At 42.6% G+C, this 26998-nt stretch overlaps 1 protein-coding gene and 1 pseudogene across 1 annotated transcript; one reads left to right on the forward strand and one right to left on the reverse strand.

Annotated features, from left to right (window-relative positions):
- The first annotated feature begins 928 nt into the window (after positions 1 to 928).
- ZBTB5 (zinc finger and BTB domain containing 5) lies at positions 929 to 26254 on the forward strand. The gene is made up of 2 exons (XM_036261782.1): positions 929 to 1168; positions 23942 to 26254. The coding sequence occupies exon 2, from the start codon at positions 23946 to 23948 to the stop codon at positions 25974 to 25976; it is 2031 nt and encodes a 676-aa protein (XP_036117675.1). The 5' UTR covers positions 929 to 1168; positions 23942 to 23945; the 3' UTR covers positions 25977 to 26254.
- On the reverse strand, positions 6420 to 6945 carry LOC118630090 (annotated as a pseudogene).
- Positions 26255 to 26998: the final 744 nt, after the last annotated feature.

The raw sequence follows: 26998 nt of genomic DNA on the forward strand, positions 1-26998 counted from the left end.
CACTGGCCAGTCTTCCTTCAGGGCTCGGACTCACCATCCAAGGGTGCATCTGAGATCCCGGGAGCCGCCTCAGAGCTTGCTCTTTTCTGACAGCGTCTCACAGAAGTCCACGACCGTTCCACGGGTCTAATGTATTTTGGGAAGATGGTTTTGGAGACTGCAGGTTTCAATCACCTGCGGCACGAAATGTGGAGCAATGTGCGAGTCGGAAGCCCGGACCCGCCCGTCATTCTCCTCCGGCGCCTATGCTGCGAGAAGCCATCCCGGGCACTGGACTTGGGGCAGTGTCGGACCCAACTGCCATAGCGTTGGTTCAACGTTTTTAACCTGGATTTCAGCTAATTCAACCTAAACAGCTCTTGGAATTTTAGTTTTTCCAAAGTCTACGACGCGAGAATTCAACTTCTAATCAGTGCATGTGTGAGACCCGCGAAGCGCTCTCTTTCGATAGGAGCCAGGGAGCTACGGAAGAGCCAGCGCTGGAGGGTGGGAAAATCCTTCAGGGGCCGCGAATGACGCGACGCACTACCCTGAGGGCCTGCCTCCTGGCAGTCGTGATTGTGAGCGGTGGAATTAGACAGAAAACCCGTTTGCCTCAATCACATTGGGACTTGATTGGTTGTGACACACATTCGCTTTTCTGTAGCTCAAACCTAGAGTCGCTTAGTGATGAATCCCGCCTTAAAGGCGTTTGATATCAGTTTTACGTGTTGTAAACCAAACGGTGATTGGTCACAGCGCTCACGGATTCGGTCGGTAGTAAACACAGGGAGACTCCTGGGACCGTGGATTGGTCAGTGATCCGGGGCCTAGTAAATTCTTCCGAATTCCGCGCGTTGATTGGCTGCTCCTCTGCCCCGCCCCAGCCCCTCCCTTGCTGATTGGTTACAATTGGTCCGAGGGGAGGAGGTGGAGCAGGCGCTATCGCATTGCGTCACTTCCGTTTACTGTCGGCCGCCGCCGCGGTGTTCTCAGACTAAGGCGGCGAAAGGGCTGAAAGGGCTGGGGGACGAGAGGCGGGGTGGACGAAGAGGGTGGGCGGAAGGGGGAGGAAATCCCATCACGGAGACGCCAGCCTGTACGTTCCCGCCTCCTCTGACACTGTCGAGTCGGATCGGAGAAGGGTCACTGCCTTCTCCAGCGAGCAGGGGGGCGGAGCCCGGCTCAGGTGAGGAGACCCTGTCAGCGCGAGCGGTGGTAGCGCGCGGGCGCTCTCGTACGGAGACGGTTGAGCACCAGGGGCGCTGGGCTGGCGGCATAAGCAGGGTCGGGACAAGGCGTCTGGGGAGCGCGCAGACGCGTACCGAGCCCCCCCTCCTCCTACCCTGTCTGTCTTTCTGAGGGGGTATTGTTACCCTTCCCAGCGGAGGGGCCCGGAGGATGGGAGGCCGGTTCTGCGCAGGCGTCCCCGGTGTCCCGACGCCAGGCTGTCTGTCGGTGGAGTTGGGCGGGGGCTCTTGCCCCCTCGGATTGGTGGGCGGAAGAGGTTGGTTACCGGGGTGTGGTGGGATAGGTCACCGGACCGCCCGCCCGGAGGATCCGCCGCCCTCCTCCTGGGTCTCCTTGAGCGACGAGGTTTCGTTTCACCACAGCAAGGCCAAGGCGGTCTGGAATCGGGGACTGGCGGCCGACCCCGGAGGGGTGGGGCAGGGTTTGGGAATGGCCCAACTTGCGATCGGAGGACTCCGGTGTTGACGGGCATCCGCTGAATGCCCGCTCCCCCCAGGCTTCGCGCACAGCCGCCGGTCCTTCTCCCCTTGCAGACAGGAGACAGCGGATTAAGGGGGAGTTGAAGGTCAGGTTTCTTTCCGTCCAAAAAAGGTAATTTGTTACTAAGTCAGTCTGCATTCTGTCATTGTGGAGGATACTGTAGAAACTAATTTCTGAAAAGAATACAAATTCTAACTTAATTTAGAGGAAAACTTTTAGGTGAAGTCTTGATTTCGGAGTAGTATGCTCGGGTTCTAGTTCATTTGAATGACCAGAGAAGTAAGAAACCGTTCACATTCAAGAATTGAACAAAATTTTTTTCCAAGATAACGTGTACAGTTGTGAGGAGGCAACAACTGTAAACCTCCTTTTGCCCCAACTTGTACTTTTCAGTTGTAGTAAATAGAAGACATTACGTACATTGGGATCTTTCTTTAGAGGTTGAAGAGAATTCTGTGCCTTCCTCAGCATTGATGAATTGTTATTTTTTGGTATGGGCTTTTGTGCCTTAGATAATTTTTAAAAGGTGGTCTGGGTGTTTGTTTTCTGAAGAACGTGCTGTTCCTATGCTGAAGTCTTAGGATTTCCATGGTTGAGGGTGGTTAGCCATAAGCTAAAATTGTAGAGGCTGGGGGGAGAGATCAGGTGGGGAGAGAAGAAAGAAGTTTTAGAGAAAGTCCTTAAACCAGGCGAGGGCCTCCCATTACTGCCTTAACCCCCTCTGGAAATCCCAGCAAACTTGGGAAGACTGTCCTGGCCACCCAAGCCAGCTGGATGACCCTGCCAGGTAAGACTAATTGGTTGGAGACTTGTTCTGGGCCCTTGGATTTTGCTGAGTAAATGAACCAGGACTTTTTAAAAGAGTCCTGAAATCAATTTGTTTTCTGATCTGCCTTGTGTTTCCTAAAAGTTGTGTCAAAACATAGTGTAGTTAGCTGGAGGTACTGGCAAGTCGTTTTCTGGTTCATTGAGGTGTCTCTAGCAAAATTCTGAAAGTGGTTAAGATTTGGAAGAAAAGCATATAATGGAGTGTTTTCCTAAATTTATGGGTTGGCACTCTCAAAAGAGGCTTTGTTGAAAGACTATCATGAGAAGTTGAAGTAATTTTTAAAAATCCCTTAGATACAAAATGCATATAAACATTTTAGTGTTTAAAGTACTAAGCATGAATTATATTGAATTTTTTCCATGTGGGTAAGATTTAACATCTTGTGTACAATCAGATATGGAAAAGCTTGTTGTAGTACTGACAAAATCTTGAATCTGCCTCAGCTTCTTGGAAGGGAAAAGAAAAACCCAAGGTATTGATTCCATGTTAGCTTTCAACTTTTTAAAAATTATAAATTTGTTGTAAACAAATACTTCCCCCCCTGTCAGTTTTAAGCATATGATTATTCTTTTACTGTACTTAACATTTCTCATATATGGATATTGTCTAGTAGAGCCAATTTTTGTTAGTGTAGCAGGTGGGCTGGAATGTAACACTACACTGCACCTTTTGTCTAAGTATGCAGTGAACTTCTCATGCTAAAAGACCAGCTGTTACTGAGTGCACTTATGCTCTTTACAGTTGTTTTCATCATTTTCATCACTGAACAGTGGCTTTTATTTATTTTTTTTACCCTCACCCGAGGACATTTTTCTATTTTTTGTTCAGATAGAGCCGGAGGGAGAAAGAGGAAGAGAGAGAGAGAGAGAGAGAGAGAGAGAGAGAGAGACATCGATGTGAAGGGACACATTGAGTGGCTGCCACCTGCACAACCAACCAGGGCCAGGGACACACTGAAACCGAGGTACGTGCCCTTAGCGGGAACCAAATCTGGGTCTCTCTGGACTGCAGGCCAACGCTCCAACCGCTGAGTCAAACCGGCCAGGGCTGAACAGTGGCTTTTAATCTCAAGACCAATTTTCGGGGCAGCAGGGTGGGGATGACTTTCATTTGATTAATTATATATCTGCTAAAAGCTTTGATTTATCTTTCTGGCAGTTCAAACAGATTAGGACTTGTGTTGGACCACTAATTTTATTGCATTATACTAGGGGTAGATCACTTTCTTAGTACTCAAGATTATATTTTGTGGATAATTTTTCTTCTGAGCTTCTAACCATTTGAATGATATGTTTAAGATTCCAGTATTTTTTTAATTCTAAAGCAATTTTGTTCCCATTTTAATCTTGAAGACAGGATGTCATCAATAAGCATTATGCACCCTGGCCAGTTTGGCTCAGTGGTTAGAATGTTGGTGGGCAGACCAAGGAGTCATGGGTTCGATTCCAGTCAAGAGCATGTACCTTGTTTGTGGTTCCATCCAGCGGGGGGGGGGGGAGCATGTGGGAGGCAACCAATAGATGTCTCTCTCCCTTCTTTCCTCCTTTCCTCCCACTCTATCTGAAGATAAATGGAATATCCTCAGGTGAGGATTAAAAAAAAAAAAGTAAGCATTATGCTATAGCCTAATTGACAGCTTTTTTTTTCTTTGCTAAAGTTACATAAAATACATTGCATTTTATAATCTCCAGCATCTAGGATTTAATGGCATTTGGTACACTTAAAAGACTTTTGTAGCCAATTAACGCACTGTAGTTATAACCAGTTAATTTTCTTCTTCTTTTTTTTTTAAGTGATTTTTCTGTTATTGATTTTAGAAAGAGAAGAAGGGAGAGGGAGAGAGATAAAAACCGATGAGAGAGAACATCAATTGGCTGCCTCCTGCATGCTCCCTATTGGGGATTGGGCCCATAACCTGGGCATGTGCCCTGACTGGGAATCAAAATGGTGACCTCTTGGTGCATGGGTTGATGCTCAACCACTGAGCCACACCAGCCGGGCCCAGTTAATTTTCCAAATTTATACTCTGAAGAAAGTTTGTTATTGAAGGAATCCTATTGTAGGTGATACTTTTTTCTTATATAAATGGAAATTAACAAAGTGTTGTGTTTTTTGTTTTTGTTTGTTAATCTTCACTCGAGGATATTTTTCCATTGATTTTTTAAATAAATTTTTTTTATTGGTTTTTTTAGAGAGAGGAAGGGAGAGGGAAAGAAATAGAAATATTGATCAGAGAGAATATTGATTGGCCGCCTTCTGCATGCCCCCCACTGGGGATCGGGCCCACAACCTGGGTATGTGTCCTGTGACCAGGAATCGAACCAGTGACCTCTCGGTGCATGGGTCTAGGCTCAACCACTGAGCTACACTGGCTGGACATTTTTCCATTGATTTTTAGATAGAGTGGAAGGGAGGGAAGGGGAGAGAAACATTGATGTGAGAGAGACACATTGATTGATTGTCTCCTCCAAGACCCTGACTGGGGCCAGGGCTCGAACCCACAACCCTTCAGTCCGTGGGCTCTCACTCTGACTGCTGAGCCAAACTGACCTGGGCTGTTTTGTTTCTTTTACTTACTTTAAAGGATGTTTGAGTGATTAGTCTGCTTTTAGAAATTAGGCTTTGTAGTCTGTTACTTTGTGTACTTGATAAGTTTACAGATGCTTCATTTCCAACTTCTGAAGTTTAATATGATTAGGGTTAATTGCTCCCCCTTGTCTTCTGAACATGATATTGTTAATCGGTGTAATTGATTTTTCACTGCATCTTTTTTTTTTTTTTTTTTAATCCTTACCCAAGGATATTTTCCCATTGATTTTTAGATAGAGTGGGAGGGAGAGCGAGAAAATATCGATGTGAGAGAGACAGATCCACTGGCTGCTTCCCACAAGATCCCAATCAGGGCCAGGGATTGAACTGAAACCGAGGTATATACCTTTGACCAGAATCGAACCCACGACTCTGGTCCATGGGCCAACGCTTCAACCCCTGAGCCAAACTGGCCAGGACTTCACTTCATCTTAATTAGTTGATAATTTAAAATCCACTCAATAGTCTTTCTCTAAAACTGCAAGACCTTCAATTGTATATTCCTTCTGTTTTACTCTCTATTGCAAAGAAGATTTGAGGAAGAACCCCCACTGTTTGGGGGTTCAGCTGTGAGAGGAACCACAGATGGTACAAAAATCTAAACACATTTAGTAACATACATTGTAGTTTTTATTTTGAGTGGGACATCAAAAGCAACTTAGCAGGTAAAGTATCAGTCACTTGCTGAAAGTTATTGACTTGATAAATGATTCAGAGGTGAAGGAATATACCATTTTGAAAGTAAACTAGATATAAAAATGAACTGAATTTATTTTTTATTTTCTGTACTGGAAAGGCATCATCAATAAGTGTCTTTAAAGCATTGGCATGGCTTTTTTCTTGATAAAGTAGTTTTGTTCATTAAGAAATATGCCTCTTGCCCTGGCCGGTTTGGCTCAACTGTTAGAGCGTCAGCCTGCAGTCCAGAGAGACCCGGGTTCGGTTCCTGCTTAGGGCATATACCTCAGTTGCAGTTTGTCCCCGGCCCTGGTTGTGTTGTTCTGGTGGCAGCCACTCCATGTGTCCCTTTCACATCGATGTTTCTTTCTCTTTCTCTTCCTCTCTCTCCCTCCCACTCTATCTGAACAAAAAATGTCCTTGGGTGAGGATTAAAAAAAAAGAAAGAAAGAAAAGAAATATGCCTCTCGATCTGTCAGCGTTAAAAGGCAATGAAAGCTCTTTTATTTACTTACTTATTTTTGACAGTTGTTGAAATGTATATTTATTCTGACACTTCTGATTACAGTAGTTGTACAACTTAGGGCAAATTACCAGACACATTTACATTTCTTCAGGACTGGGGTTTTTTCAGGATTTCAAATTTGGAATCTTCAAATTTGAAGTCAGGAAATGCATTCATGTTTGCTTTACCATACATTTGCTTAAGCTTAAAAAGATCCCTCTCCAACTCCTGCTGATACTCTGGGCCAGTATCATCAGGTCCTCCAGATGACTGTCACTTAGTTCTGTATTCTCTAATCGTGTCCACAAAGAGTTTCTGTACAGCGGTGTTTCTCAGCCTCTGGGTCGCGACCCCTTTGGGGATCGAACGACCCTTTCACAGGGGTCGCCTAAGATATAACAGTAGCAAAATTACAGTTATGAAGTAGCAACGAAAATAATTTTATGGTTGGAGGTCACCACAACATGAGGAACTGTATTAAAGGATCGCAGCATTTGGAAGGTTGAGAACCACTGCTGTACAGGATCGAGATCCTTATTAAATGCCACTGCTGTAACACCAATATTCCTCCTCAAATGGACTGAGATTGCAGATGAATGACAGAGGAGAACCTGAAGAGCCTCTGAAGAATCATGGTGATTCTGTTACTTGCACTCAGTCCAGAGCTGCCCTGAAAGCTCTTTTAAATGCTGAGAAGTTTGGGGGTGGGGGTGGGGTAACCGAGGGGTGGCAGGCAACATTTTCTAAATAGTAGAGGGAAAATACATGTAGACTTCTTAAACAGATGTTAAAATAGATACAGTTTCAGATTTGTAAGTAGCTAAAAGAAGCCACTTAGGGTTATTTTTTTAAATAACTTTATGAAGTTTGTATGATCTTTAGAGTTTTAACTGGTTACAGACTTTTTTTATCTAGATAATCAGCTAGCTGACCATTCATTCATTTTAAGTTTTAGGGAAATGTAGTTAGTACCCAAGAAAGGGAAATTTCTAGGCCAGTTACAGTGCGAGTGTAAAATTCTAAACAGAATAAAGCAGTGAAATATGTCATACTTTTTAAGTTTAAATGTAGTGTTTTCAGTCTGTCATATAACTGGCTGTCTTGGGCACACCCATCTTTCAGACTGTACTCTTTGCTGGTGGGCTAACACCCTGACAGACCACCTCCCTGACAGGGTTGGGCAGACCAAGATTTTCCTCATATGTCAGGTGAGCCTGCTGCCAGGAATGTATTTTGTCACCTTCCCCTTCTTCCCAAAGCTCTGATCCCTGATTATTGTTCTGCACCAGTCTTGTGGAAGATGGAGTTAGGGAGGAGCCAGTGACAGGAGGCAGTGGGAGAAGGCAAAGCTCATCCTGGTTCTCACCTTACAAACTGGGGTCTGTTGGCCATAGTGAAGGCTAAGCAACGTGGTTATTGGTGGTGGCATGTGGCATTGACAGTAAGGAAGGGTTTGAGTAAGAGAAGAGGAAGGAAAAAAGCCCCTTCTGCCTCCTCTTGTATAACCCTTGTTCTAATTTTCACTCCTTTAGCTGTTGTTTTACGCATATATCTTTTCACTCTTACCCCCTCCCAATTCTTCACCTTGACCCTGTTTTTCAGCTTCATCCCTTTACTCCCTCTATCTGCTCATCCTTGTTCCTAGCTGCTCCCACTCGTAACTTCATACTGTTCTCTCCTGAGTATCCTGTCATCATCCATCTGGCCCATGTCTTACTGGATTGGGGCTTGCTCTCATTAGAGCAAAGTGAAGTTTTGTAGTTGGTTCTGGGTTCATAACTCTTCTTCACTTATTGTCTTGTATTAGTTGGGTGATGTTGGTCCTAGTTATGGGAATGGCAGTCACTGCTTGACAGTCATCCATAAGAGATAATTTATATAAAGTACCTATAAAAACCTGGATCTTAGTAGGCATTCAACCCTTTCATCCCATCCAACTAAGCCTCCACCACCCAACTAATAGAAGTAAAATGGTGTGGTACAGTGTTACTTAAGTGTGGTACACTGCACAGGTGTGTTGACAGCTTACTACCAAAGTAACAGGTTAAAGGCATATTTTGTGATGATCTTGGAAGGTAATATTGTTGAGAAAATGCTAGGCAATTAATTTCACAAACTTGAGTAGCATGATATATATAAAATGAAGCTTTAGACTAAAGCCTCATTTATCCTATATATTTAATTAAAGAGATTCCACATACATGCATTTTTCATATGTGAAGCTTAACTACGTCAGTGGTTTTCAAACTTTTGACTTTAGAATTCCTTTATACATTTAAAAATTGACGAGTCTGAGGAGCTTTTTTGTGAGTTATAGCTATGTGTTTAACATACTAGAAATTAAAATTGAAAAAATTTAAGTATTCATTCATTAAAAATAATAAACCCATTATATGTCAACATAAATAATACATTTTTATGAAAAGTAACTATTTTCCAAAACATTTAGTGAAAAAAATGGCAGTTTTAAAAATAATAAACTTAATTTTTTAGAACAGTTTCTGATTTATGAAAAGATTGTGGCCCTGGCTGGTTTGACTCAGCAGTTAGAGAGTCGGCCTGTGGTCCAGAGAGATCCGGGTTCAGTTCCCGCTAAGGGCACGTACCTCAGTTGCAGTTTGTCCCCGGCCCTGGTTGGTCATGCGGCAGCCACTCGATGTGTACCTTTCACATAGATGTTTCTCTCTCTCTCTCTCATTGTCTCTCCCTCCCGCTCTATCTGAACAAAAAATGAAAAAATGTCCTCGGGTGAGGATAAAAAAAAAAAAAAAAGATTGTGAAGACAATATAGAGAGTTCCCATATATCCATCCCAATTTTCTTGTTATTAATGTCTTATCATTAGTATGGTAAGTTTGTTATAATTAATGAACCATTATTGATACATTATTAAAGTCCATTCTTTTTTTTTTTTTATTCTCACCCGAGGACATTTTTGCATTTATCTTCAGGTAGAGCGGGAGGGAGGAGGAGGAGGAAGAGATGAACATCGATGTGAGAGAGACACACTGAGTGGCTGCCACCCACACGATCCCAACTGGGGCCGGGGACAAACTGCAACTGAGGTACATGCTCTTAGCAGGAACCGAACCCAGGTCTCTGGTCTGTGGGCCAATGCTCTAATCTCTGAGCCAGACCAGCCAGGGCTAAAGTCCATTCTTTATTCAAGTTTCCTTAGTTTTTACCTCTTGTCCTTTGTCTTTTCTAAGATTTCATCCAGGATACACATCACATTTAGTCATCTTGTCTCCTTAAGTTTTCCTTGGCTATGACAGTTTCTTATCCTTATCTTGTTTTTAGTGACTTTGATAGTTTTGAGTACTAGTCACTTATTTTGTAGACTGTCCAAGTGGGATTTGTCTGATGTTTTTCTCATTATTAGACTGGGGTTATGGGGAAGACCACACAGAGAAACTGCTGTTCTCATCACTTCAACACATGATGTCTATAACATGCATACTATGAACATGACTTACCACCATTGATTTTGCCCTTGACCACCTTGCTGAGATAGTGTTTCTCAGATTTCTCCACTGTAAAGTTACTCTTTTCCCCTCCCATTCTGTACTGCACTCTGGAAGGAAGTCACTATGCACAGTGCACACTTCAGGAGTGGGGAGTATGTTCCATCTCCTTGAGGATAGAGTAGCTACATAAATTACTTGGAATTCTTCTGTACAGGAGCTTTGTCTTTTCTCTCCTATTTATCTAATCAACCATTTATATCAGGATGGACCTATGAATATTTGTTTTATACTTTGGGTTATAATCTAATACTTTTATTTATTTTTTTGTTCAAACCGTTCCAGCTTTGGCCTTGAGAGCACTTTCTCCTGTTGGACCCTATGTCACTTTCACATATTTCCATTATCATGTTTGTTTGTTTTAAGCACTTCCTTACTTTCTGGCACTATAGGATTCTGCAGGCTTATCTTATACATTTCCTGCTTCAGTCCTAGAATCAGCCATTTCTCCAAGGAGGCCTGGTTCCTTTTATTAGCGAGTGATATTTGAAACCAACATCTGTGCACTGGGATCGCTCAGAGTTGCATTGTTTTATATTTTTTGAAAATCTGTTTAATGTCTAGTTTAATGGAAGACAGGTTAGTTACATTGTAAAATCTGAAACTACTATATCAATGAACTTTTCATATTCTGTTACATTAAAATACATTAATTTATATCTTGCTCTTTGAATGGATTTTTTTTTTTATCCTCACCCGAGGACATTTTCTCATTTTTTGTTCAGATAGAGTGGGAGAGAAAGAGAGGAAGAGAGAGAGAGAAACATCGACCTGAAAGGTACACATCAAGTGGCTGCCACCCACACCACCCAACCAGGGCCGGGGACAAACTGCAACCAAGGTACGTGCCCTTAGTGGGAACCGAACCCGGGTCTTTCCAGAGCGCAGGCCGACGCTCTAACCGCTGAACCAAACCGGCCAGGGCTGAATGGATTTTTTTTTACCCATACCTTATTTTGTAACATAACATCATAGTTACAACATTAGTCACTTGGAAAATGTTGATTCACTGAGTTATGCAGATCTCTTTCAAATGTTGACACATTTATTATACAATATTTTTAAAAATCACATTTTATTAATATCACTAATATCATTAGAAGGGTTTGGACAATGGGAAGCTGTCAAGCTCATGGTGACCAACACAGATTTTTCAGAATTCTAATTTTTATTTGAACACTCAAGTTTTTTTTTTTTTATCCTTACCCAAGGCCATTTTTACATTTATCTTCAGATAGAGGGAGGAAGAGAGAGAAAGAAACATCGATGTGAGAGAGACACATAGTCTGGTTGCCACCCACATGACCCCAACCTGGGCCGAGGACAAACTGCAACCGAGGCACATGCCCTTAGCGGGAACCAAACCCGGGCCTCTCTGGTTCGCAGGCTGACGCTCTAACTCCTGAGCCAAACTGGCCAGGGCTCAGGTTTTATCATAGCAAGAAATACTGTAAGATATTTTCCTTGAAATGACAAACTCATTTTCTTCATTTCCAAGAAAATGTCTGGCAAATACTCAAGTCTGAATAACATTAGTTTGTCATTCATTCTTCCAACTAAAAATGTTTCATGAAAAGAGCAATGAGTACTGCTTGCACACATATTTTTCCTTGAGACATCTTATTTCAATATGCAGCACAATTACTTCCAGTGTACTTCCCATTTCACCTTACATAATATCAAAAAAGACATATATGTATTCAAGAATCAAGACTAAATAACAGGCGACTTCTAGTCAAGATGGCGGCATAGGTAAATGCAGTATTGCGTCCTCCCACAATCACATCAAAGTTACAACTAAATTACAGAACAACCATCATTCAAAACCACCTGAACTCAAGCTGAATGGAGGTCCTACAGCTATGGTATTAAAGCAGCAGCCACATCAAGACTGGTACGAGGGGAGGAGGCAGATGGGCTGGTCCCACACCCACGTGTGGCAGATAAAAATCAGAGGATACCTCGGCTGGGAAGGTCCTCCCTGAGGACTGAGGGGTCCCCATCCCACACCAGACGCCCCGCTCAGGGTTCCATTGCCAGGAAGAGAAGTCCCCATAACTTCTGGCTGGAAAAACCAGCAGGAACTGAGGCTCAGGGAAGCTGAGGCAGCTGGAGCCCCAGGCAGCTCCTTAAAGGGCCCGTGCACGGACTTATCGGACTCACTCCCTCTAAGCTTGGAGAGAATGCAGCTCGAGGGGCGCCAGAGACATACAGGGAAGAACTGAGCTGTTTGGCACTGGAGCGAGGGCTGGAGAGGGGGTTTTCTCTGGACAAACGTGCTGTCAGAGGCCTTTGTTCCTTCGGTGAGCCCTTCCCTGGGGCGGCAGACAGTCCCCATATCTGGGACTCCAGCAATCTGGCTCATACTGGTAGCCCCGCCCTGGTGATTCCCTGAGGCCCTGCCCCACCCAACTTTTAGGCCCACCCAAGCTGTTGCTAGTTGCTTAAGCATAGGATTGGCCTGTCTTGGATCCTGCTTCAGGTTTTCCTAAATTCTTTCAAACAAGCAGCATCTGTTCTCAGATAGCCCCATACCTCTCGTTAAGTAATACACAGAAACAAACACAGGGAGGCAGCCAAAATTAGGAGACAAACAGGTCTCAAATGAAAGAACAGAACAAAGTGAAATGGAGATAACCAACCTAACAGATGCTGAGTTCAAAATACTGCTTATAAGGATGCTCAATGAACTTAGTGAGGGCCTCAAGAGCATAAAAAAGGACCAGTCAGAAATGATGGATGCACAGTCAGAAATGAAGGGGGCATTAACTGAAATAAAGAATAATTTACACAGATTCAATAGTAGAGTACATATATCCAAGAAGCAAACCATTGATTTGGAATATAAGGAAGCAAAAAACGCCCAATCAGAACAGCAAAAAGAAAAAAGAATCCAAAAAAATGAGGATAGTGTAAGGAGCCTCTGGGACAACTTCAAGCATGCCAACATTCGCATCTTGGGGGTGCCAGAAGGAGAAGAGAGAGAACAAGAAATTGAAAACCTGTTTGAAACAATAATGGCAGAAAACTTCTACCTTGGTGAAGGAAACAGACATACAAGTCCAGGAAGCACAGAGAGTCCCAAACAAGATGAACCCCAAGAGGCCCACACCAAGGCACATCATCATCAAAATGCAAAAGGTTCAAGACAGAGAGAGTCTTAAAAGCAGCAAGAGAAAAGCAGTTAGTTACCTACAAGGGAGTTCCCATAAGACTGTCAGCTGATTTCTCAAAAGCAACTTTGCAGGCAAGAGAGTGGCAAGAAATATTCAGAGTGATGAAAAACAAGAACCTACAACCAAGATTACTCTATCCTGCAAAGCTGTCATTTAGAATTGATGGCCATATAAAGAGTTTCCCAGACAAGAAAAAGTTAAAGGAGTTCACCACCACCAAACCATTATTATATGAAATGATGAAGGGTCTTTTTGAAGAAAAAGATAAAATATATGAACAAACAAAATGGCAGTGAATACATATCTATCAACAATGGAATCTACAAACAAAATGAACAGGCAGAACAGAAACATTCTCACAGATACAGAGAACATTTTGTTGGTTGCCAGATGGGAGGGGGTTTGGGGGAATGGGTGAAAAAGGTGAAGGGATTAAGAAGTACAAATTCATTGCTAGACTGACAAACCTCAAAGGGAAAGGGGTTGGGGGGGTGGGAAGAAATAAACCAAAGAACTTATATGCATAACCAGTGGACACAGACAATAGTGTGGGAAAAGGTGGGAGGGGGGCGGGAGGGGGGAGGAGGGGGTAATGGCGGAAAAATGAGAACATCTGTAATACATTCAACAATAAAGATTAAAAAATAAATAAAGACTAAATAACAATAATGAAGACAAAGGAAGGGTAGATCCCCAATTGAGTCAGTATTCTTGTAGTAGTGGCTGTGTCCAGGTTGTTCCTACAGCCCAGTTCAAGCTCGAGTGTCCAGCTTTACCATTAATTCTGTGAACAAACCAGTGACCTTTCAGCAAGTTACTTTTTGGTTAAGTTACCTAGAATGAGTTTCTGTTGCTACAAACAACCCTCACTGATACTGTGCTTAAACTTGAAGATACTTTTTATATAAGTTATCTGAAAAGTGATGATAGTCTTCAGTTCAAAATTATATGCAAGCTTTTCTGATGACTTGCTGTATTCATTAACATCAGTTATGAGTATTCACTATCCAATACCTACTTTTCCTACCCTTACCTATTTTCTAGCCAGAATGGTTACATAGCTTCTCCCACCTCAAACCTCTCCCCACCTTTACCTCTATCTAGAATATACTTTATATATCATTTTCTCCTAATCCAAGCCAATACCTAGCTATGTTAGTGTCACCATGAAGTTGGAAATAACCTTTGCCTTCGAGCTACCATGTACACTTTATCACTTATGTGGCACTTAATGATTATTTGTGTATGTCTTGTTTCTACTAAGTATCTGTGACAGGACTATGCCATATAAATCTCTGTTCCACTCAGCACCTTCCAGGGTTGTTGAGATCTTTACGGCTCCCAAGTTGCTGGGTCTCTTCTCCTTTAGTGGGTCAGCAGTCTCTTTTTACAGCTGTCAATCTGCAGCCAGTTCTCCATATTCTAGAATTGCTGTTACTTATCTTCACTCAGGAAACTAGAAAAATCTGAATTTTGTTTGTTTAAAACAAAAGAATGTGTGAGGGCTTGAGGGACTTTCCTATGAGGAAATCTTTTATACATAGATTTTGATCATTATTTTGGATATTCTGAGACTTTCTGGGTTTTGGCTATTAGAATTGAGGCTCTCAGAAAAATGACTACTGAGTAATATGGTGTTATAGTTCATCAACATACAGCCAAAGTTCATCCAACAAATAATTTACTGAACTGTATATTAGGCATTTTGAGGGAGACAGAATATAGTCCCTGGCCTCAACAAGCTATTTTAGTAAAAACAAAACAAACATTGTGAGTTTGCACTAGGAATATAATAGGGCACTATTACCTTTTCTTATTTAAACTGAGTTACGAAGTTGTAGGTCAGCTAGTCCACAGGAAGGTTTTCTGTTGTGTGTGTGTGTGTGTTCTAACCCTCACCCGAGGATATTTTTTCTATTGATTTTCACAGAGAGTGGAAGGGAAGGGGGAACAAAGGGGGGCGGGGAAGAGAGAGAAAGAGAGAGAGAGAGAGAAGGAAACATCGATTGTTTGCCTCCAACACACGCCCTGACCGGGGTGTCAGGGCTGGGGATGGAACCTGCAACTGAGATATGTGACCAGGTATCGAACTCGTGACCCTTTGGTGCACAGACTGACTCTCTAACCACTGAACCACACTGGTCAGGGCAACAGGAATGTTGAACTGGAAAACAAGATGGCAAGTCGGAGAGAATTGGAGAATAGGGAGAGACAGGGCTTCTGGCATTAGCTTGACTTCCCCAGTGGTGCTCACCTTTAGTCATTGATGGGTTCCCTTTTTTTTCAATCCTTACCCAAGGATAATTTGCCATTGATTTTTAGATAGAGTGTAAGGGAGGGAGGGAGAGAGCGACACACACATATCAGTTGGTTGCCTCCCCGCATGACCCCAATGGGGACCAGAGATGGAAACTGCAGCTGAGGTACGTGCCCTTGAGCAGGAATGGAACCTGCGACCCTTCGGTCCATAGGCCGATGTGCTAACCACTGAGCAAAACTGGCCAGGGTGATGGATTCCCTTTTTCATAGACTTACATCAGTCCAGTTTCTGAACCAGCCCTGACAGAGCAGAACTAGAGGGATTATGAAATTAGTCAGGCTGACAGATCTGGTACCTGGGGTTAACCTTGGTTATGTGTGTGCCCACCTAGTCCCAGCCTTTCCTGACTTCCACTTAGTCAAATCAGAACAATAGATGAATGTTCCAAGACTCTAGGACTTGGAGCCCTGTCAAAAGTCCTATACTGCTTGACTGCCTAATTTTGTTCTTTTACATTTATTTTTTATCTGTATCATCTTTCAAGTGGAGGAAAACTTCTTTTGTTTTTTTGCTAAAGTTGTATTTAGATTAGGGGTATTGAATATTAAGTGTTTCTTAGAATGTTAAGTTGCTTCCCTACTGGTGGCAACTTTGCAGGTCCTGCCTGGCAGATAGGCAGCAATTCACTTGCTGTGGTAGTAGAGGATGTTTGAGTGTGGGTGTATTTTTTCTTATGAACTAAGTACATTGAAAAGCATGTGGGTAGGTCAGTATATAAATCAAATCATTTAAAATGTGCTAGTAACTGGCTTGTTCTCCTGGAACACAAATTAACTTTTTTATTCTAAGTAAAGCATTATTAGGAAAGTAAATTTGTTGAGAAAAACAGTCAACTCTTGATCATCCATGTTAATGTAATGAGCAGTGGTATAAGTGTATTTTCTTAATTATATTTAGTTTGGAACTTCCTAAAAGTCTGTTCCTGCAGCTAACAAATATTGTAGTGTATACTTGCTTTGGGTCAGACAGAGTTACACATTGATAGATTTCTTGCCGTTTCTCCTACAGCTCTATGGACTCATAGAGTCATGTTTTGAAATCTTTTAAAGAGACCTGAAGTCTTTTTCCTTGGTTTGAAGGCTTTAGACAGACAGCTTTTGGTACAACACATATCTTTTCAGCATGAACTCATTTATAACTTTTAGCCTGGACCTCTGAGTTTGCTAGAGTTGTTTGAGTTTTGAATAGCTGATCTTGATTTATAATTACCTTCCATCTGAGCAGAGTCACAAATTTTATATCTCTCCAATGAATTTTTTTTTTGGTATGTGCCCCTAGCAGTGCCCCTGTGGACTCTCTGGTCCACAGACCGATGCTCCAACCGCTGAGCCAAACCGGCCAGGGCTGATTTTTTTTTTTTATCCTCACCCGAGGACATTTTTGCATTTATCTTCAGATTGAGTGGGAGGGAGAGAGGGAGGAAAAGAGAGAGAAATGTCAATGTGAGAGAGACACATAATGTGGTTATCACCCACATGACCCCAACCGGGGTCAGGGACAAGCTGCAACTGAGATGTGCCCTTAGCGGGAACTGAACCCTGGTCTCTCTTGTCCGCGGGCCGATGCTCTAACCGCTGAGCCAAACCGGCCAGGGCTAACTGAATTTTTAAAATACCTCTTCTAGCCCTGGCCGGTTTGGCTCAGCGGTTAGAGCGTCGGCCTGCGGTCCTGAGAGACCTGGGTTCGGTTCCCGCTAAGGGCGCGTACCTCGGTTGCAGTTTGTCCCCAGCCGTGGTCGATTGTGCGGGTGGCAGCCACTCGATGTGTTCCTTTCACATCGATGTTTCTCTCTCTCTCTCTCTCTCTGTTCCTCTCTCTCCCTCCCACTCTACCTGAATGAAAAATGGAAAAATGTCCTCGGGTGAGGATATATAAAAAAAAAAAAAAAAAAATACCTCTTCTAGATCCAAAAGGTTTCAAGATAGCTGTGTTATTTAGGTATTTCTGAGAGTATGATTTGAGCCTCACAGTGTGACAGAGATCTAACATAAACCATATTAAGGGAAAAGGGGAATTCATTGGCTTGTGAAGTAGGGAGTCCTGCAGTGATGCTAACTACAATCAGGGCTGGATCCCAAGGTGTTGATATCATCAGGACATTGTCTATGGTATTGCTTTGGCCACCATCAGAGCTAAACTTAGATCTCCCTCATTGGTTTTGATCTGTATTTGTTAGGTGGATAAATCAGCAACCAGCCTTCCACTACATAAAATAAAAACAGAAAGAAAGACCCTTCCTCTTTGCTTTCCCAGCACAATCAGAAGTGGGGGTGGGTGGGTCCCTAAGCTCACTGTGTAGGAGCTCTCCCTAGAACTTTGAGCATGTGATGTCCATACTGAAGGAAATGTTGGAGACCATGTATTGCAGAGGCAGTAGCTGAAGGAGACTCTGCCTACTACCAGTGTGACTGTGGATTTTGCTTCCTAATCCTTCAAAGTTCCTTTGACTGCTGTCTGGTTCTTCACCTTCCCAAGTCTTTGCTGTCTTAGGTACAGATATATTTTGCTCAAGTAAGCCAGAGTTATGTTCTGATGCTTTTAAGACAAAGCCTTAACGGACAGACCATTATAACTACAGCTAGCTGTATTTTAATGACCAAATTAATTAGATTTCTTTAGTTATGTCAGAAAGCTCAATTGAGAAAGTATGTTGTGGTATATTATTTTGTTAATGACTTGTTAAAACAGTGTTTACTACAATGGGGCATCTTACTTAATGCAAAGGGGCATCTTAGAATCAAAGAACTGATTGAGATTTCTCATTGACTTAATAATTTTGGGATGGCAGTGGAGGATTGGGAATAAAACATATTAAGTATATATACAAAAATGTCCTTTCCTAATAGAAAGTAGCATGTTTGTCTATAGTGTTACACATCACTTTATTCTTTAGTATCACCAAGTGTGAGTAGCAGATACTGTCTGGGCTCTAACCAGATCCCCTTGATCCCTTTTACTGGTTCTGTGCACCCGTTGTGCAGCTCCTGTATGCTTTTGTTTCTAATGGCTTGCATCTGTGACTCTTTTTAGGACTAGGTCTTTGGGTGACTGGCATCACTTTGTGCATGGGCCCAGAGAGAGGGAATTGCCTGGCAGTTTCCATTTCCCTGGAGAGGCTCTTAGCTGTTGACTGACTAATGCAGGGCTATAAAAGACCAGTTCCTTTGCCTTGAGGTGGCTTAAACTCTTTTATACTCCAGAGCTCCCCTGCTAGACCAGGCTAAGGCTGGGATTTTCCCCAAATCGCACCCTTGCTTGGCTGCTGCTGTTTTTCTTTCAGGCTCCCCACTCCCAGTTTCTCCTGGGAGCACCTCCTGGATAAATCACTTGCACTTAAATCTTTCTCTCATGGTCTGCTTCTGGGGAACCTTACCTAAGATGGTATGAATCTAAGCCTTCTTCATATTCATGGTCTTTGGAATCACTTTTGGGCATCATAGTAATGGCCTGATATTTCCAATTCATCCTGGGTGTGGCATTTTGGGATGACCAAACATGCTTAAAAATGCTGTGCATCAGCTGTATTTCTCATTTGGTTTAACTCATGGCTGCACTTTTACCTTGAGTTATGCATGTATTACTGGATATTAAATAGCTTCTCTTAAAAGTCTGTTAGCCCTGGTGAGTTTAGCTAGGCAGTTAGAGCGTCAGTCTGTGGACCAACAAGTCCTGGGTTTGATTCCAGTCAAGGGCCTGTACCTCGGTTGCAGTTCAGTCACCGGCCCTGGTTGGGGTTGTCTGAGAGGCAACCAACTGATGCGTCTCTCCCAACGTTTCTCTCTCTCTCTCTTTCCCTCCCTCCCCTCCTTTCCCTCCCTCCCTCCCTTCCTCCCACCCTCTCACCCTCTCTCCCTTCCACTCTATCTGAAGATAAATGGAAAAATATCCTTGGGTGAGAATTTAAAAAAAAAAAAAAAATCTGTTAGTGCACTCACAGCAAAACTGTTAGTGCCCTTCTCTGTAAAACCCTTATCTATTCATTCAGAAATATTGATTAGTATATACTGTATTTAATTGCATTGCATGGCATGTGATATAGTAACTATTTCATATTTGGATCATTGGAAGCTTGCTCTCCTAAAATAGTTTAAATAACAGGAATTGTCTTTTCCATAGCATTTAATAGATATTTCCTATAAAACTGTTTGGTACCAATGCCTTTTAGATTTTAAAAACAAATTATACCAAAAGTATATGTAGTTTGCTAAGTATAGATCACTTAAAGAATCAAATAGTTTTATAAGATTTGTTAAGAAAAACACCAGGCCTTAGCCTTTCTCTGCTTTCCATTTTCTCTTCCCCACGGCTACCACTTTCAACACTTGGCCAATTTTGATATTTGTATACATATACTAAATTATATGCTTGGAGCTACTTAATTTTTTAGTTAGACTGTTGACTTTCCCTTGGTTAGAGAGAAGAATTTTTAAAATGAATTTGTTAATTTCTCTTTATAATTCTATTAGTTTGGTCTGTACATTTTAATGTACATTCCTCACCTCCATCCTCCCAGTATAGTTAGAATTTTCATTTGATTAGCAGGTGTCAAAGTACAGTACAAGGACCCATGGGGCCCCTGTTTTCAAGGGATCTGTGATCAAAACTATTTTCATAATAATACAAAGACTTATTTGCCTTTTTCACTCTCATTCTTCCATGAGTGAAGAGTGGAGTTTTCCAGAGGCTATGTGATGTATGATATTGCAACTGCCTGAGTGCACAAGTAAATGTGAGAATCCAGATGTTTTATGTTAATGCAAAAATGCGAAACAGTGCCACTCATTATTTTGAGGGGAAAATATATTTTTAATAAAAGTTGTGTACATTAACATGTAATTATTATTATAAAATAACATACATATTTTATAATTTTCTCAGTTTTTAATTTCCCAGAGCTTTTTAAATTTTACACTAGTTTCTTATCAAGCCCATAGAAGAGGAATCAGGGTTTCATAAATGCTAGTTGAAGATGTCTGCATTGCCTGCACATCTGTATTGTAATACCAGTTATTCTGGTCCTCTGCTGTTTTGGTTCTTTCTTTCACTTCTAGATGATCACCTCTTACCCAGTACAGCTATGCATTTCCAAAATCATCTGCACATTACATGCATGTAGAGGGAACATTGTAGTGGACTTTTGCTATTTACAGCTGCCCAGAATCGTTTGAACACCCCTTCCTTTACATTTGGATAGTCTGCAAATTGTGAGCTCACTTTCCCAAGGTAGAATCATAGTTACAGTACAGATATAAGAACTAGGTTCCGTCTACGGCCATACCACCCTGAATGCGCCCGATCTCATCTGATCTCAGAACTAGGTTCCCTTGGTCATACATACTTGAGAGGAGTTGGATACAGATGTGAGCAATATGGAACCATATTGAGCATTTAAAACTCTCCAATATGGTAGCCATTTAAATTAAATAAAATTAGAAGTTCAGTTCCTAGCTAAGGAAACTAAGGCACAGAAAAGCTAAGTAACCAGGCTAGGGTCACAGAACTAATAAAGCCAGAATCTGAGTCCAGGTCTGTCTGTGTCTGAATTCTGCCTACAATACTGAGGTCAAACTGTTTTTAGACCTTTAAAAATATAAAACGTGAATCTGTGATAATCTCAAAAACAAAAACAAAAAAACACATTTCAAGTACTCGTAGCCACATATGACTAGCAGACAGCATAGCAACAATGTTGATTTCCATAACTATAAAAAGCTCTATTGGACAGTGCTGGTCTAGAAGGTACAGTGGTAACTACTCTTCTGAGCAGCTAATCCAGAGCAAGATCTATGCAAAACTGCAGGTGATAGAGGTGGCAGTGGCAGTAATGAATTTTCTGGAATGGTTCCACAATGTGGTTGGGTGCTCTGGGGCATTCGAGTATAGCTCTCCCATCCTCCTAGAGATTTTGTGAGCTTCCCAACCTCCTGTAGTTATAAATCTCTTTCTCCTTAAATCAGTGGAGTGGACACTACTGTATTCACTAAGGACTCTGACTTATACTGAGGTGCTTTCTGACACTTAATATTGGAAAGGACAGTTAAATAATCCAGTTAACCAGTTTTATAGCTAAGATTAGCTTTGATCTGGTGGATTTGATTTCCATTGGTAAGCCAAATGATCATAAATGACTAAGTGATATTACAATGAAAGAATATTGCCATTAAGGAGAAATTAGTTTGGAGTACTGTATCTCTAAATGGATAATTGCACTCTGTTACTTAGAGAACAGGCATTTCTCTAGGTTTTGATCATCTCTGTCACCATGTTAGTTTCACAACTTCCAGAGCCCCATAAGAGAAAAAGCCTTGCGCTGGCCGGGTTGCTCAGTTGGTTGGAGTGTTGTCCCGTACACCAAGAGGTTGCAGGTTCTATTCCTGGTCAGGGCACATAGGTTGCGGCAACCATATAGGAGGCAACAGATTAATGTTTCTCATATTGATGTTTCTCTCTCCTTTCTTCTCTCTCTAAAACAATCAGTAAAAATATATCCTCTGGTGAGGATTAAAAAAAAAAAAGAGGAAAAGAAGCCTTAGCCTTTGTACTGCCCTGAAGGTGGCCTGACAATAAGGCATAGCAGGATATTCCAGTCATCCCTAAAGTGTTTTGAAAAGAGCTTGAGTTGATCTTCAGGGCTGTGTTAGGGCATCTAGTATAGGGCCGACAATCTTTAGGTGCACGGAAAGTTAAATGATTTACCTATCTTCCCGTATTATTTCATCCTCTGCCTTTGTTGGGGTCATGCTTAGCTACCTCAGGAGGCTCTTCTCAAAGGTCTCTAGGCCTTGGAAATTTCTGTAAAATGGTGCTTCTGGGACCACAATATCTTTGCTACTTATGCCTTTTCTATAGAAAGCGGAGATTGAACATTAGAGGTGGCATTCTAGTGAGTGACCTTTTGCAGAAAAGGGGTAGTTTCTTTTTACACTCAAGATGACTGACATTTCAAAAAATAAGAAGGCTGTTTTTGCTCAGATAATCATATTTCTGCTGCTTGTTGAAGAAGAAAGGCATTGAACAGAATATCATTATCCTTTTAAACTAGTATGCTGGGTTGAAATGCCATTTGGAAAGTTAGTCTTTCATGCTTCCCTCGTCTAGATCTTGTTCATCTCATTTTTCTCTTTCCCCATTTTTTTTATTGCAGTATAATTTATTAGTTATATTGAGATACAATATACATACCATATAATTCCTTGTTTTAATTGTACAATTCAAATATTTTTAGAAAATTATGAGTTGTTTGATCACCACCACAATCTAATTTTAGAACATCCCTCTCTTCCCCCCAAATTACCTCTTCCCATTTGCAGCCCTTCTGTGATCCCATCCCCATCCCCAGATAACTCTCTGTTTCTGTAGATTTACCTTTTCTGTCCCACAGGCACAGAGCTTCCATTGGATTATTTTTTTATTTAATAGATTTCCATCCAGTCCTCCTATCTTAGTATTACCTCTATTCCACTTCCCCTGGTACCTTGGCAACCAGTTCCTAAGCCTCTGGGTAGATGGGGAGCCTACATATAAGTCATGGTGTTTTATCCACTGCTCGTTTATGATTTAGCTTTCCGGGTATGCTAAGTCAGTTAGCAATCATTCATTTACCTGTTCACCAGCTTCCAAAATGCTATTGATATTTATTTCCCATTCCTTTTTTCCTTGTGGATTTTTACCTTTACTTATTTATTTAGTTAATTAACAAAAGTTTTTTCTTTATTGATTTTAGAGAGAGGAGGGTAGAGGGAATGAGAGATAGAAACATAGACGAGAGAGAACATTGATTGGCCACCTCCTGCATGCCCCCCACTGGGGATTGGGCCCACAACCTGGGCATGTGCCCTGATCAGGAATCGAACTGGTGACCTCTAGGTGCATGATGCTCAAGTGTGCAGTCTACTACCATCTATAACTAGAAGTCTTCCCCACTAATATTTATTTACCCTTTCCACTTATTTAAGGTTATTGAAAGACTCTGGAATTTATTCATTGTCCTTAGGGAATGCAGAACTCAAATTAACTTCTGTGGGGGTAGATATTCTATTATTCACATGTTGGTCTTTTTTTTTTTTTTTTATCCTCACCCGAGGACATTTTTCCATTTTTTGTTCAGGTAGAGTGGGAGGGAGAGAGAGGAATAGAGAGAGAGAGAGAGAAACATCGATGTGAAAGGAACACACCGAGTGGCTGCCACCCGCACAACCGACCAGGGCTGGGGACAAACTGCAACCAAGGTACGCGCCCTTAGCGGGAACCGAACCCGGGTCTCTCAGGACCGCAGGCCAACGCTCTAACCGCTGAGCCAAACCGGCCAGGGCACATGTTGGTCTTTTCTACTGGGCCCTAAGTGTTAAAAGTGGGTCATATGAAGAGTGAAGGGAGCCTGTAAACAACCAGTAGCTGATCCCATATGTGTGCATGTCTCCAGGGCTGTAGCTGAATCAGTATTTGCTCCTTGTTTGACAGGTTTTTAGTCTGTGTGCCCATTATCAAAAACATCATAAGTTTCTACAGATCCAAGCTTGGCCATCTACACCTCTCTTTTCATCACACCCTCTGTGCTCTGGCTTTGTTTTAAGCTTTTCTAATTCTTAACTCTTTCTCTGTTTTCCCATAGGATCATGGATTTTCCTGGACACTTTGAACAGATCTTCCAGCAACTGAACTACCAAAGACTTCATGGCCAGCTCTGTGATTGTGTCATTGTAGTGGGGAACAGACATTTTAAAGCCCACCGCTCCGTACTGGCAGCCTGCAGCACGCATTTTCGAGCCTTGTTCTCAGTGGCAGAGGGAGATCAGACTATGAACATGATCCAGCTAGATAGTGAGGTAGTGACAGCAGAGGCCTTTGCCGCACTGATTGACATGATGTATACCTCCACCCTCATGCTGGGGGAGAGCAATGTTATGGATGTTTTATTGGCAGCCTCTCACCTGCATTTGAACTCTGTTGTTAAGGCATGTAAACATTACTTAACGACGAGGACGCTGCCCATGTCTCCCCCCAGTGAGCGTGTACAGGAACAGAGCGCCCGCATGCAGCGCTTCTTTATGCTGCAGCAGCTGGGACTAAGCATCGTGAGCTCAGCCCTCAATTCCAACCAGAGTGGCGAGGAGCAACCGGCCCCCATGAGCTCATCCATGCGTAGTAACCTGGACCAGCGGACGCCTTTCCCCATGAGACGCCTTCATAAGCGCAAGCAGTCTGCAGAGGAAAGGGCCAGACAGCGCCTTCGACCTGCCATGGATGAGTCTGCCATTTCCAATGTTACACCGGAGAACGGGCCTTCAGGGGTTCATTCTCGAGAGGAATTCTTCTCACCAGATTCTCTGAAAATTGTGGATAACCCTAAGGCCGATGGAATGACTGACAACCAAGAAGACAATGCCATCATCTTTGACCAGTCTTTCGGTGCTCAAGAAGATGCCCAGGTGCCCAGCCAGTCTGACAATAGTACTGGCAACATGGCACAGTTGTCCATGGCTTCTCGTGCAACTCAGGTTGAGACTAGTTTTGAGCAGGAAGCTGCAACTGAAAAAAGTGGTTTTCAGTGTGAAAATCCTGAGGTTGGCCTTGGTGAGAAGGAACACATGAGAGTGGTGGTTAAATCTGAGCCCTTGAGCTCTCCTGAGCCTCAGGATGAAGTAAGCGATGTGACCTCACAAGCAGAAGGCAGCGAATCTGTTGAAGTGGAAGGAGTTACAGTCAGTGCTGAGAAAATAGACCTCAGCCCTGAAAGCAGTGATCGGAGTTTTTCAGATCCCCAGTCTAGCACTGACAGGGTAGGTGACATCCATATTTTGGAAGTCACAAATAACTTAGATCATAAGTCCACTTTTAGCATTTCAAATTTTCTTAACAAGAGTAGAGGAAGTAACTTTAGTGCAAATCAGACCAATGATGATAATATTCCAAACACCACTAGTGACTGCAGGCTAGAGTGTGAGGCCCCTTATTTGTTGAGTCCAGAGGCTGGGCCTGCGGGTGGGCCCTCCTCGGCAGCTGGCTCTCATGTGGAAAACCCATTCAATGAGCCTGCAGACTCCCACTTTGCTAGGCCTATGCAGGAAGCCATGGGCCTGCCATGTGTGCAGACTTCAGGCTATCAAGGAGAACAGTTTGGGATGGATTTTTCCAGGTCTGGTTTGGGCCTCCACTCCTCCTTCTCCAGGGTAATGATGGGTTCCTCAAGAGGAAAGGCCAGTAACTTTCCATACTACCGCCGTATAGCTCCCAAAATGCCAATTGTAACTTCTGTCAGGAGTTCACAGATCCCAGAAAACTCTGCCAGTTCCCAACTAATGATGAATGGGGCCACATCCTCATTTGAAAATGGGCATCCTTCCCAGCCTGGTCCTCCACAGTTGACCAGGGCATCTGCTGATGTCTTGTCCAAATGCAAGAAGGCCTTATCAGAGCACAACGTCTTGGTTGTTGAGGGAGCTCGCAAGTATGCCTGCAAAATCTGCTGCAAGACTTTTCTGACCTTGACAGATTGTAAGAAGCACATCCGTGTTCATACAGGTGAAAAACCCTACGCCTGCCTGAAGTGCGGCAAGAGGTTCAGTCAGTCCAGCCACCTGTACAAACATTCTAAGACTACCTGCCTGCGCTGGCAGAGCAGCAGTCTTCCCAGCACTTTGCTCTAACCCTGACCTCTTGAGATAATGCTGATGCCAGTTGTAAGACAGAAACTAAAATCTCTTGGCTGAAGGCTAATGTCCTTGGGTTTGAGGCTTCAGGCAGCCTGATGGCTCTTGCAAATTTTTGATGACTCAGTGGAGAACTAGTATGTGTAGCACTAGTCCTGCTGCATATCTGAGTGAAATGCACGCTTGCAGAGAGGGATGCGGTCCCCTAACCATGTTCTTCCTTAGGGCTGAGTAATGCAGTCAGAAAGTAGTTTATAATTGATGTTAAAAGTGGCACATGTAAAAATTAAAAATTGAAGTGCAAAAAAATTTTTTTAGCAATTTTTGTAAAACTCTGTGAAGCATTTAATTAAATTTCCTATACCCTCTGATGGGAATATTATATACCTGTATAGTGATGCAAAGCTCACTTATGTGTAACCAGTGGCAACTTTGTGCCCATCTAAAAGGCCCTTGAGGACGACACGCTTGTCGGTCACAAATGCTTTAAAACCTGTCATGAGCTAGTCCTAGGCCTCAGAAAGTACTGTATTTTTTATTTGTCTGATTTGCAGTCACAGACACTGCACTTTGATGGTGCTGACACTGGGTCCAGAGTGAGCATTCTCTGGGCTGTTAGGTGTATATACTTTTGAAAACATCACTGTTGGATAGATGTTTTATCAATTTTTCCTGGTTTTAAAAACAAGGTTGTAAATGGAGTATGTACTTGGTAGGGAGTGACAAGTAAGGTACTGTTTCTGTGTGTGCTGTTTTAGCAGTATTTTAACCAACATGTATACATATGTTACAGTTCCATGTTTGGAAGTCAGAAAAGAGCTAGTATTTGTCTTTGTTCTGATGATGTGGAGTCCTGTTTTGTGGGATCTTTCATAGCGCATTTATCCTTTGCTCCATCGAGACTTCGGGGCCAGTCCAACCTGACACATCTCACCCAGTGACACGCACACCTGTCTCTGCTTCGCTTCATCACACTCGCACACCCTATATTGCTTCACTCCCAGGCCTAGACTGCTGTT

Source organism: Molossus molossus, unplaced genomic scaffold, assembly GCF_014108415.1.
Source record: "Molossus molossus isolate mMolMol1 unplaced genomic scaffold, mMolMol1.p scaffold_m16_p_14, whole genome shotgun sequence".
Lineage (NCBI taxonomy): Eukaryota > Metazoa > Chordata > Mammalia > Chiroptera > Molossidae > Molossus > Molossus molossus.

Excerpts from the sequence above, each read along its gene's own strand:
- ZBTB5 (XM_036261782.1), top strand. The coding sequence starts at position 23,946 with ATGGATTTTCCTGGACACTTTGAACAGATCTTCCAGCAACTGAACTAC.